Here is a 13,460-nt window from a genome sequence, read left to right on the forward strand (position 1 = left end):
TGAGATGAGAAACGGCCTCCAGGAAAAGATGAAGTCTGAGCTGACCTTGAAGGAGTGAGGAAAGGGCACTGTAGTAGGAGGAACTGCAAAGGCATTTGGGAAAATAAAGTTTCATCTCCATTTCATTAAAGAAAATGTTGGCATCGAATGTTTAAATTTAAATGTTTTCCACTTCAGAAAAAAAAAAATACTGTTCTCCAAGTGATAATAAACCCATGATTACTGAGTTTGTAATTAATCTTGTACCTTTCACTACCTTTCTACCATTTTTATGAACTCATTGGGTATTGATTAGATCTGGGCAAGTAATCATCTTTTGCAGAGAGATCTTAAGAAATAAAATTCTACCTTGTTGATAAAAATGACTATTAGTATAATATTTTTAATGGAAGACTTATACAAATGAAGAAAAGTTAATGGTTTTATGATCCGATTAATTTTGGTGAAAATTCTTCCTCAACATCCAAAATGCTTCATTAGCAAACATTTTCCCCCTCAAAACATCTTTACTAAGATATCATCATTGAAAAACAAATATCAGAAAGTCCTTTAAAAAAAGAAATGTGTATTCTGTTGCTGCAAGTATGGCATTATAAAGTACTGGACAAAACTATGATAAAGTTTGCTCTCTACTTTTTTGGTGTAATCTTGTATTATTTCATTTTACTTTATGTCTGACATTAATGAGCCTTTAAAATAACCCAGTAAAGTGAAATAAAATAGAACCATCCTTGAGAATGCTTTGAGCAGACAAAACTAGTTGATCCATGCAAGTGAAAGATAACTTATACTACTTTTTGTTTATGTGTCTGACAATCATAAACACAATTTAAGTGGCTTCCAAAAAGGGTGAAAGATGATCACTTCTAACCATCCTCTGCCATCTGGAAACCTGCCTCATAATAGTCCAGCATTGTATAAGGTCTAACGTCTTCACTGTTGCTCTAAATACTTAAGCCAGCCTGTAAGGCCAGCTTCTGAGCTTACTCTTATCACTTCCTGGTTGGACAACTGTTTTTCATATGCACAATGCGCCTTTTAAACTTGATCTGATTTATTTTTGACACCTGTTTAGCCTGACCCAATTCTTGAGGCCAGTCCATTATATCCCTGCAATGTGAACTTGTGGACCCACATTGACTAGGCAGATGCTTCCAAGCTGTTCACAGGAATTGCCTTGGAAGAATTCCTTTTCCTTGTTCCTGACTTGCTTTGTTGAAGTTTGACCATCTGTCTTTGTTGCAAAATCTTGGCTCTGTTTCTCATTCCTGATTCTCACTATGACTATAAACACCTCTAAAGGCCATGGCTCAGACCTGCCCCTGAAACTTTTTCCACTTTGGACCTCCTTGGATAGGTCACCTTGCCTCCTCTCATCTTTTGGAGTCCTATTCCAAGTTTAAATTCAGTTCATCCCATCATTCCTCTATTTATTTACAAATATTTATGGAATGTCTACTAAATCTATAATAGTAGCCTGAATTAATAATTGTGGCATTAGCTGGATGGAAAAAAAAACATGTTCAATATTTGAGTATTGTTTAATCATATTATTATATACATAAATTCCTTGCAACATTACAAAGCCATTCAAATAATGCCATGAAGATGTTTTATTAAATTGGAAAATGATGAATTTCTGGGTAGCTGAAGACGGTGGTGGCTCTGCAGTAATCAACTTCCCCAAAATCTTCTCCCCAAACTATAAGGAATAGCTTTCCCAGCTATAAAAATTCTACACAGACCACACCCTCAGCAGGATTTGAAGAGAAGCTGAAAAATAATGGAATCAAAGGAGAAAAATGTCCAAGTGCCAGGACCACAGCTGCAGAAATTCTTGCACAATTCTGGCCCATCACAGGCTTCCTGGGAGCCTGGGAGCACTGAGAAGCCTTTGGGGAAAGCAGAGGAGCTGCAATTGTGAAGGACTTACAAGGGATGGGCAAAGTAACTACAGAAATGGATGCAAAATAGAGCTGGGATAGAACTTGTGATATCAAGGTGCAATTCAAGTCAAAAGCATTAAACATGACAAAACGGACACTTTCAATGCTGAGATCAAGTGGATTAAAAAATAAGGAGATACAAGATCTAAAAGCACTATCATAAAAGCAACTCTCACAGATGTATATTGGAGAATGAATATATTGAAAGTACTTTAAGAAGCAAGTTTAATTCTGATATATATACCTAAACAAGAAAAAGATAGCACAAGGGAAACTATAAACTACTATTATTCATGAATGTACAGCATTTGAAATGGTACCATAAGGAAACAGAATCTAACATTACATTAAGAAAGTGATATACCGTGACTAAGTGAGGTTCATTCCAGGAATGCAAGATGGGTTATATAAGGATATGATTAATATAATAATTAATATCATATATAGTTAGTAATTCTAATAACAAATCACATTATCCTCATACATGTTGGAAAAGTCTTCGCAAAATTCAACACACATTCATGATAAAAATCATTCAAGAAAATCAGCACTGAGAGATGCTTTCTTAACATGGTGAAGTATATGTACCTTAACCCTAAGGACAATGTATTATTTAATATAGAAAAGTCAAAAGCATTTCCACTAAGATTGGGAACAAGACAAGGATATCCATTATGTTCATTACTTCTCAACATTGGACTTACTATAGTTCTGATGTTGAGTGTCCGCTAAAGGTCCAATATAAAGGCTTGTCACCATGCTGGTGGTATAGGGACATTCTGGGGAACCTTTGATAAATGAGATCTAGTGGGAGGTCCTTAGGTCATGGAGACCTGGTCTCTTGGTCTCTCTGCTTTCTTGTTCAAAAGTGAATGCTCACTCCAACATGCACTCCCACCATAATGTACCACCTTCACCCCAGGCCTAGTCCAACAAGGCTGCCTGATCTTGGACTTGAACCTTCAGAACCACGAGTAAAAATAAACCTCTTTTTACTTCATAAGTATCCTGTGTCAGGTATTTCATTATAGTAATAGTGGTATTAGTCAATGCAACTAACAAAGTAAATCAACTAGAGGCATATGATTGAACAGGAAAGTAAAACTACCTCTCACTGGCAGGTGATACGATAGTCCATCTGGTAAACCCCAAAGATCCTGTCAAAAACAACTAAAACAATTTTTTAAAACTCAGCAAAGTAGCAGGATATAAGAATCAGCATACTTTTTTCCACTTACCATTATTTTATTTTTTATTGCTATGATTATTCTACTTTATTAGTACTTATTCTTTTTCACATTTTTATTGGTACATTATAGTTGTACATAAGGATGGAATTTGTTGTTACAGATTAATACATGCACACAGCATAACCATATAATATGGTCACTATCACTCTCCAGCATTTCCCACCCCCTCCCCTGCCTCCCACACCTTGGTCCCTTTCCTCTACTGATCTCCCTTTGATTCTTAGGAGACCCATCCCCACCTTTCTTTTCCTTTTTTCTCTTTAGCTTTGACATGAGAGAAAACACATGACTCTTAACCTTCTGAGTTTGACTTATTTTGCTTAACATGATGGTCTTTAATTCCATCCAGTTTTCTGCAAATGCCATAATTTCATTTTTCTTTTTGGCTGAATAAAACTCCATTGTGTATTTATACCACATTTTCTTTATCCATTCATCTATTTATGGACACCTAAGCTGGTTCCATATTTGGCTATAGTGAATTGTGCTATTATAAACATGGGTATGTATGTATCACTGAGTAAGATGACTTTAATTCATTACTGAGGAGTGGTACAGCTGGATCATATGGTTTTCCATGCCTAGTTTTTTGAGGAACATCCTTACTGATTCCCATAGTGGTAGTCAGTCCCACCAACAGTGTAAAAGTGTTCCTTTCTCTTCATATCCTCTCTAGCATTTATTATTATTTGCATTCTTGATGACTGCCATTCTGACTGATGTGAAATGAAATCTCAATGTAATTTTGATTTGCATTTTCCTAATTGCTAATGATGTTGAACAATTTTTTTCCCATGTATTTATTGGCCATTTGTATTTCTTCTTTTGAGAAACGTCTGTTCAATTCATTTGCCCATTTATTAGGTTTTTTTTTGTGAAAAGTTTTTTGAGCACTGGATGCATTGTAAATATTAATCTTCTCCCAAAGAGTAGCTTGCAAAGATTTTCTTCCATTATGTAGCTTCTCTCTTCACATTTCTAATTGTTTCTTTTAGCATACCTCTTAAACAAATGGTGTTGGGATAATTGGCCAGGGCTTCATGCATGCTAGGCAAGAGCTCTGTCACTGAGCCATATCCCGAGCCCAATAATTCCAAAATAAGTGAAAACACATTCTATTGGTGAGGCTGTCAAGAGACAAGCATCCTCTTACATTGCTGGTGCAGAATGCCTGCATTGCCACAAACTTCTAGAGGAAAATTTGGCAAAACCTGACAAAAGTAAGTATACACATATTATCAATCCCACTTCTAGCTACCTTGAAGATTGCCTCTAAGAAAACAAAATACTTATGCAATGGACATAAGTTCAAAATTCTTAAGCAAAGTATGCAATGGACATACTTAGTGGCAATATTTATAATCAAAAATATTGATACCTGCATATATGAGTAGATGATTGAACAACTATAAGATATCTGTACAATGGAGTACTAGGCAACTATTTAAAAAAACAATGAGGAAGAATCTATGAGTTGATATAGAGTAATTTCCAGGACATACTGTTAAATAAAAAAAGTAAAGTGTAAAACGTTATCTATTGCATACTACCTTTCATGTAAGTATGAAGGTGATATAAGAAAATACACATGGACCTTCTCATTTTTACAAAGAACGGGTAAAATCAAAACTAGAGACTGGTTACCTACAGGTGTGGAAAGGAGGTCACATTGAGTGCAATGGTTTATGCTGATAATCCCAGTGGCTTGAGAGGCTGAAGCGGAGGATGGTAAGTTCAAAGCCAGTCTTAGCAACTTAGTAAGGCCCTAAGTAAGGCCCTAAGCAAGTTAGCAAGACCCTGTTTCAAAATAAAAAGGATTAGGGATGTGACTCAGTGGTTGGGTATCCCTGGGTTAGATCCCCAGTACCAAAAAAAAAAAAAAAAAATGAAGTCATACTTCTCTGACCAGATCTTCTTGTTTCGATATGACTTTGCCAACCACAATGTTACACACTCTCACTCTTACACATGTCCTTAAAAAATAAACATTGTGTTGTCTTTAAAGTAAATTCCTGTTTCTCTCTCTCTCTCTCTCTCTCTTTCTTTTCTTTTCTTTTTCTTTTTCTTTTTTTTTTTTTCCTTTTTTGGTGCTGGGGATTGAATCCAGGGCCTTGTGCATGCAAGGCAAGCACTACCAAATGAGCTGTATCCCCAGCCCCCTGTTTCTCTTTTTTGATTAGATTTTTTAAAGTACAATGCTTCTGAAATTTTAAATGCAAGGAGGCATTTTTTGGTTTATTGTTTTTCAGAGCAATTAAAATTTAGCATTATCCTTGAAGTGGAATGTAACTTCATTCTATCTCTTTTTCTCCCCTAAGTCCACCTTATGATGCCAGGTGCTTTCTTCTGAAAGAGAACCTATATTTGATTGGGTATTCTGGATATAACACAACATCATAAAGTTATATTTATTTGTGGAACTGAAAAATTGACTTATTTTGGTTTTCTTCCTTTTCTGTGGGTATTTCCCGTCACTGCAATTGCTAGTCTTGTATTCCTGTCAGACCTGAGACTTTTTATGCCAATGTTCAAAATTCTTAAGCAAAAATACCTGTATCTTGTGTGTATATTTCTGTTTGGGGACTTTCCTGGAGCATGCCTGAGTATATTCCTTAAATGTACTGGGTAGATTTTCTGCAAGTCTTCATGGGTTAGAACTCAACTAGTGCTGAGGGTGGCAGCCCCTCCATGAACCTGCTGCTCAGCTTCTTGGAAAGTTCTTACTGTTCTTCAGGGAACAGTGCTACACATCCCCCCAACCCATGGGCATCCTCCTCCTCCACCACACTGGCTCTTTCCCACTGAACTTTACCCTTCTCAACATTCTCTTCCTCTTTTTCAACTTCCAGAAATTTTCCTCTTTGTAATACTTGGCATCTAATGCTCATATTTTCACATTTTTGCTTCTACCAAGGTCTTTGTAGGCTTGCCCCAAAATTTCCTCCATAACATCTGAGGCTTTGATACTCAGAAGAGCTGAATTCAAGTTCTAGCAGATATCATCTCGTTTATGTTTGTTTGTTTTAGACTGGGGCACTTTTTGAGGGGCCTTTAAGTCATGGTGAGAACATCTAGATGTACTTTTTTAGCATTGATTCTTCCTGTCATGCCTTCTCCAGAGTTCTTGTCCATAGAAAAACTGTTGGCCATGGTCCTAAGCCATAATATGTGGGTGCAGTATAAAGAAGGCTCTTGGTTACTTCTCTTTGATGGAGATTCAGAATTCTCTGCATAAGGTGATCAAAGCTAAAGAAGAAAGACTCACGAATATCCACCAGTCTGGAGATAAGGTCAATTAAAATCATCCTCAGTTCATACTTCACCTTAGAATACTCTAGCTGCTTTAGTAATTTTTCTGCAGAACCTTGAATGGTTAGAAGTTTAGACTCCTTTTCTAGAGTTAACTTTTTTTTCTCAAATTCTTTCAAAACCGGTTCCAAACTTGTGCTGTGTTTGGAGCTCCTTTTTCCCATGTATTCTTCACTAGGAAGGTCTTTCATTTTCATATTCTGAGTTGCCATACTTTCTTTCCTATTTCTCTAGAAAGGATTTCAAAGCAGCAGCCTATATCTTACTGACTTTAGAGATACATACTGTGATAATGCTTGACAGTTCTTGCAACATTCCAAATGTTTCTTGCATTGAGTTCAACTATTTTACCCAAAGACATCTTTATAAGTTGCATTACGGTTCTTAACATTATATGCATGAAATTCTGCAATACTATATTCACCTTATAATACTTATATTTTACATTTATATCAGATACACTCTGAATATATAGTCTTTCTTGAAAGCTTACCACAATAATTCTTTGAATAGAGAAGTTCAATGAACTCTAACGAACTTGAGGGACCAATGAGATTCTTATTTCTCAGTAAGATCAAAGCCTTGAAAATGTCATTAAAGTTTTGGATCCAAGACTGTGACTGTAGCAGAGCAGATCTTTCAGTATTGAGGAAAGTGATTTAGATTTCTGGGTGGCATTAACTAGTTTAGTCAGTGTTGTCCAGAGAGACAGGACCAGTCAGGGACACACACACACACACACACACACACACACACAAGTGCAGATTGATAGACAGGAGGACAAGATAGATATATGAGGAGGAATTTATTATGGGAAATGGTTCATGATTACAGAGGCTGAGAAGTCTCACAACAGACCATCTGCAGCTGGAGGCCCAGGGATGGTCAGTAGCATGACTTAGCCCAAGTCCAAGGGCCTCAGAACCAGGGATGCTGATGCTATAATTCTCAGTCTGAGGTTAAAATTCTGAAATACCAGGGGGGATGCTGATGTTAAGTCCTAGAGTCCAAGACTGAAGATCTTGGGGTCTAATGTGCAAGGGCAGTAGGATGTGGGCATTCAGGAGAGAGAGTAAATTCATCTTTTCTCTGCCTTTTTTGTACTATTCAGGTTCCCAACTGACCGAATGGTGCCTGCCTAAAATAAGGGTAGATCTTTTCTTTTTAGTCTGTCTAACTGCATACCATCACCTCTGAAAACACCCTCATAGATACACCTAGAAATAATGCTTTACCAGGTGAAGAGGAATCCTTTAATCCAGTCAAGTTGACATTTAAAATCAACTACCACAAACATAAACATCAGCAGCTCCCCTACTGTTATGGGTTGAATAAGTGGTGTCCCCCAAGAGCTTATGTGTGAGGCAATGCAGAAATATTCAGAAGTGAAATGATTAGATTATGAGAACTTTAACCTAATCAGTAAAAATTCATTTGATTATTAATTTTAAAGGACTTCTGTACTGAATGGTAAATATAGACAGTTGGGGTGTGCCTGGAGGAAGTAGGTCACTGAGGGCAGAATTTTAGAGATTATATCTGGTCCCCAGGCTCCTCCCTCTCTCTCTATGCCTCCTGGCTACCATGGAAAACAGCTTGCCTCCACCATTCCATTCTGTCACAATGCTCCCCATTACCACAGACCCAGAGTGATGGAGTTGGCTGACTATGGACTGAAATTGTGAGCTCAAAAAAACCTTTCCTCCTCTAAGTTGTTCTTGTCATGTATTTTGGTCACCTCGATGATAAAGTGACTACCACACAAATTGGTGGCAGGCCAGGGTTGTTGCTGTGACTAAACTGACCATTTGGTTAAGAAGATTTTGGAACTGGTTTGAAGAAAGAGTTTTATATTTTTAATTTTTTTAATTTTTATTTTTTTAAAGTTAAGAGATTCAGGTTGAGAAAGTCTTAAAATATTGTCAACAGTGCTTAGTAGGTGATTCTGGTTAGAACTCAAGAGACCAAAATGCTGAAGGAAATGTGGATAGTAAAGACTGTGCTTGTGAGGTTTCAGAGTGGACCAGGGACTCTACTAAAAATTAAGCTAGAGGCCATTCGTGTTACATTCTGACAAAAAGACTTGTCTATATTTTGCTCATGTGCTGAGACTTTCTGTAAAGCCTAATTTAAAGGTCATGAACTAATCAATCTGGCAGAGAAAATTTCAAGACAACACAACATTCAGGTGGTGGTGTGGGTATTGCTGACAAAATTTTATCCATTTTACTGTAAGAACCAGGAGCAAAAAACAGAAAAATAAATTTAAACACTTGCAGTTTAGACAAAAATGTACATATAAAACTGGGGCCATAAAAGGTGGGTTGTTAGAGAGATTACTTCCACAAGAGAAAAGTAGACAATGCTTTGAGGGCTTTTCAAAAATCAGCAAGACCACACCCATCATGGGGTCAAAGGTGTAAAAGAGAAAACTCCTTTTAAAAGAAATTATGGGAGCACCCTGGGTGCCTAAAAAGCTATTTCTTCAGAATCTGTGTTTTCATAGTGCTCAGTTTCTCAGGTATTCAAAAGCCACTATGGCTGTGATCCAAGGTGGGTGTGTGTTGGGGTTGGGGTAGCTACTGCTTAAGCAGGTGACAAACCTTGGCATTGCTCATGCTGTGCTGTTTCCTCAGGAATGCAGGATGCTAGAGTTAGAGCAACATGGAGGCTTCCACCGAGATTTCAAAGAAAAGGCTTAGAAGGTTAGGCAAATTTTAATAGGGTCAAAATCCCTGTGGGCTACCCCTGAGAGGGTGACGCATATAGCAGTCAAGGAAAAGCTGGAGCTAAAATGGAGACCCTAGAAATTAAGAGATGCTAGTAATGTGGACCGTCTCCCAAAATGAAAAAGCTGCCGGCTCTGGAGAGAGCTAGCCTGAGAGAGGCCATATGGGCTGCAACTGGCAAGGACATAGGAGCAGGAGCGCAGAGATGTTTGTAGATCACATCTCACTGCCATGTGCCCCTGATGTCAAACATGTTGCTGCAGGAACTGATGTTTGCCTGGCTGGTTTGGTTCCATCTCTTCTTTCTATTCCCTTCTTTCTCCCTTTTAAAATGGAGACATTTACTCTGTGCTATTGTATGTTGGGTATATGGAATATTTTTGACTTTTATGGGGGCTCACAACCAGGAGTTTGTCTTGAGGCTCAGATGTGACTTTAAATTTGCACTTTTGGGCATTGCTAAAACCATTACGATTATTTGGACTCTTAAAGATAAACTAAATGCATTTTGCTTTGTGAGATAGACATTTAATTTGGTGGACAGGGGATGAATGTTATGGATTAGCTATTAGGTGTCCCCCAAAGGCTCATGTGTGAGATAATGTTGCAATGTTCAGAGGTGAAAGCTGTAACCTAATTGGTGAATTAGTACATTTGCTAGGTTGATAATTGAAAGTTTGACTATTCTGGATGGTAACTATAGGCAAGTAGGGTGTGGTTGGAGAAAGTAGGTTACTGGAGGCATGGCCTTGGAGATTATATCTTGTTCCTTGGCTCCCCACCCCTGCCCACTCTGCTTCCTGGCTACTATGAAGTGAACAACTTTCCTCTGCCATGCCCTTCTTCCATGATGCTCCACCTTACCACGGACTCCAGAGCAAACTTTTCCTACTGTAAGTTGTTCTTGTTAGGTGTTTTGGTCACAGTGATGAAACACTGACTGACAGCTACTGTGTTTATTTCATTGTAATTTGAAGATCTCCACAGGGCATTTGTAGTGATTAGACTGCCTAAACTGCAGACATTCCTTGAGGTAAAGGCCAGGGACATACTGGGGGCATGTTATACCTAGTTTGGTGATTGTTTCTGTAGGACACATTGGTTGCAGCCTGGCTCAGTTCTCAGAAAATTCATCTCTTAGCCCTACCAACTGGGATAGGTGCAATTTGCACACTTCCTGATGTGTCCTTTATTTTTAAGCTAACTCTGATTGATTTTTGCTATTTGAAATTGAAGGAAAATTAGCTCTAGTAACCAGAGCTGCATATACCTCCAGTAAGACCTCCTTGTTGTTGCTTATGACTTGGCATCATTTAGTTCAGACTTGAAATGCCAGTTCCTAGTACACGCTTTGTAATGTTTGATTCCTTTGGAATTTCATCAGTATTTTTGGTTTTGATTGTATGGTATGTCATTTCCCCCCCTAGTGGTTGAATAGAAAATAGCTATTCCTTTAAATAAATAGGATTAATTTGGCTACTTCCCATAAATTACAACTTAATATCCAAACTGGCTCAAGTTTACATCTTCCAGGAAAAATGAGGCTGGAAGGATTTTGACTGTGGGAAGTCATTTACTGAAAAGGCTCTTGAATTTGGAGAGCTGAGTGATACTTCCTATCTAAAGATCCTCAACATAATAGACTTTCTGGACAAAGGTTTAGGATAAGTCATGAATTAGAAACAATGTGGCATGAGTTTAAAACTAAAGATTTGAGATTTAAATTTTGGACCAAAGTAATTTCAATGGGTAACTGAAAAACAACAACAACAACAACAACAACTGTATAACACCTAGTCATTCCTTGGTGACAGAAGTGGAAACTATGTTTGCAACCAATAGAATAGTTACTGACATGTAATTTCAGGAAATTGACGGGCAGGAGGACTAGCGGAAGCAGCCAGCTGAGAGAAGCACTTCTTGGGTCATTCCTGTTTTGACTTTTCAATTAAATGTCTATGTGTTCTTGAAAAAATTAGCTTTTCAGTACTTGCATTTGTCTACCTATGAAATGAGAGGTATGTTTGTATTATTTCTGAGCTCTTTGTTTGCTACATGTAAACCCATATTTAACAAAAAGATAAATAAGCAAATGAGTATTTATGCGAATTAAATTTTACAAGAGTAAATAATTCTTCTACTTTTGGTGCTTCTAAGTAATAATTGCATATTCTTCATATGTTATGATAAAACAGCATGTAGAAACATACACAGGCATTCAATATGCGTTTTGTATGAATGTGAAAAATTAGCAAAACCCCTCACAAACATTTAAAATCTAGGCAGCTAAGGATTTTAAAGAAATGATAAAAATTGTAATACTGTATAACTCATTAGGAAAATAGAATTTGATATCCCAAGTTTCAAGAATATGGATGTTAGGTCAACTCAGGTCCATTTCTAGAGCAACTGGAAATTTCACTGGACTGAGTGATCAAAAGTTTCATTTTTAAGTGAAAGAAAAATGCAATTCATTATTCAGAATATGCTATAAAAATTAAAACAACATAAAAAAATGGAACACCTTTTATCAGTATAATGAAAGTCATCATCTGGTTAATGTATGCTGTTTACAGTGCAATGGAAGTTACCAGCTTGCGTTGGCAGTGTACCTTTTATCTACCTCCCGATAATCACAAGGGCAATCCAATTTCCTAGATTTGACAGATCTGTGTAGGATTGAGGTATAGAGAATGACATGCATTCTTTCCACCAGCTAGGTGCTCTTTTGTTATTTCTATCACCTACAGTTGCTTCTCAGAATCCATGAGGAATTGGTTCCAGGATCCCCAGAGATGCCCAAATCCACAGGTACTTAAGTTCCTTATATAAAATAACACAGTATCTGCATATAACTCACAATATTTCTCTATGCTTTAAATCATTCTTATGACTTAGAATACCTAAAACAATGTAAATGCCATGAAAATAGTTGCTATAGTATATTGTTTAGAAAACAATGAGAAGAAAATAAAGTTTATACATGTTCAGAATAGATATAATTAAAAAAATTAATTTCCATTTGTGGTTGGCTGAATCTGAGGATGAGGAACCCACAGATAAAGAGGGTTAAGTGCATATTCTTTCTTGTTGGTCCTTTTTTCCTTCTGCTAGCTTCCATGTGACCTCATTCCTAGGAGACCTTATTCTATGTCATTAGCTGATTGGATAGGTGTGCATAGCTGACCCAGAGGCAGTTGGTTGAATGATTGAATTGGGTTAATTAGGGGACTTTGTTGACATTTTAGAATTTGTATAATTTGAAATTACAGTGGTTGATGCTGAGAACAACAGAACCAGGGAGGCCCTGCAGGATCAGTAGAGACGGAAGTGATGAAACCATATACCCAAAAGGAACTGATGGGTGGAGATACCCTGAAAAGGAGGAGAATGGAGTATATGGGTAGAAGGAGAGAGAAAGAGAAGTGAGAGAAATGGAAAAGTAACATTTGAAGAAAGGAGGAAGAGAATATGTATATGCTTTTGGCATTCTGCTCTGGTTCTGTTCTCTTGAGAACAGCTACTTTAGTTCTTTTACTTTGGTCACTAAGAGGTGTGTGTATGCGCATGCGCTATAATAAATATTCTCTTCCTTTCACTCAGTTGAAAGATCTTCTATTTCTTGGAAACAAAACAATTTGGGTTAAAGCATTTCATACTGTGCTTCCAGCTCCTTTACCCCTTCCTGTGGTATTAACCATTCTCTGTGGTCAACACATTTTATAATTTAGAAAAATTATGATTTCTTACTCATAAATAAGCTTTGAATTCCTTAGAATAAAAATTAATTTATTTGTGTAGCACTGCTCATGGACCTCATGCATACAAAGTGCTGAGAGGAAGTTGGACTCACCCACTTTCAACCTGCCTGTGACCTCCCCTTCTGCGTTGCGTGCATTGACGGTAACATTCTGAGTTGACTGCAGAAGCAGAGAGGAGTCCTAGAAAGAGATTTACCAAATCAGCTAAATATATCATATCTTCATATCTGTAGAAAGAGCCAGAGTTATATAAAATGTCTCCATTGCCACAGATCCTAGGACCCTATAGATTTTTGGCTTAAACTGTGAAAAATCCTGGATTACATTATGTTAAAGAAATAAATGTATAAACTTTTTTTCATAAACTATAACAATTTTATGGGTTTGTAATACTATGCGTACTATTTACAATGTGCCAATCAGTTTTCAAGATAAATGTCAAATATGCTCAAGTTCAAATTATTG

At 37.2% G+C, this 13,460-nt stretch overlaps 1 protein-coding gene across 3 annotated transcripts in view; it reads right to left on the reverse strand.

Moving 5' to 3' along the window:
* Nucleotides 1–13,460, reverse strand: part of SGCG (sarcoglycan gamma) — an 89,615-nt gene that overhangs the window by 25,664 nt on the left and 50,491 nt on the right. For all 3 annotated transcript variants that reach the window (XM_081310117.1, XM_081310115.1, XM_081310116.1), the window contains exon 4: nucleotides 13,088–13,175. In XM_081310117.1, the coding sequence (XP_081166243.1) occupies nucleotides 13,088–13,175 (88 nt within the window). The remainder of the gene's footprint in view (nucleotides 1–13,087; nucleotides 13,176–13,460) is intronic.

This window comes from Spermophilus citellus, assembly GCF_964194105.1.
Source record: "Spermophilus citellus genome assembly, chromosome: 1".
Classification (NCBI taxonomy): Eukaryota; Metazoa; Chordata; class Mammalia; order Rodentia; family Sciuridae; genus Spermophilus; species Spermophilus citellus.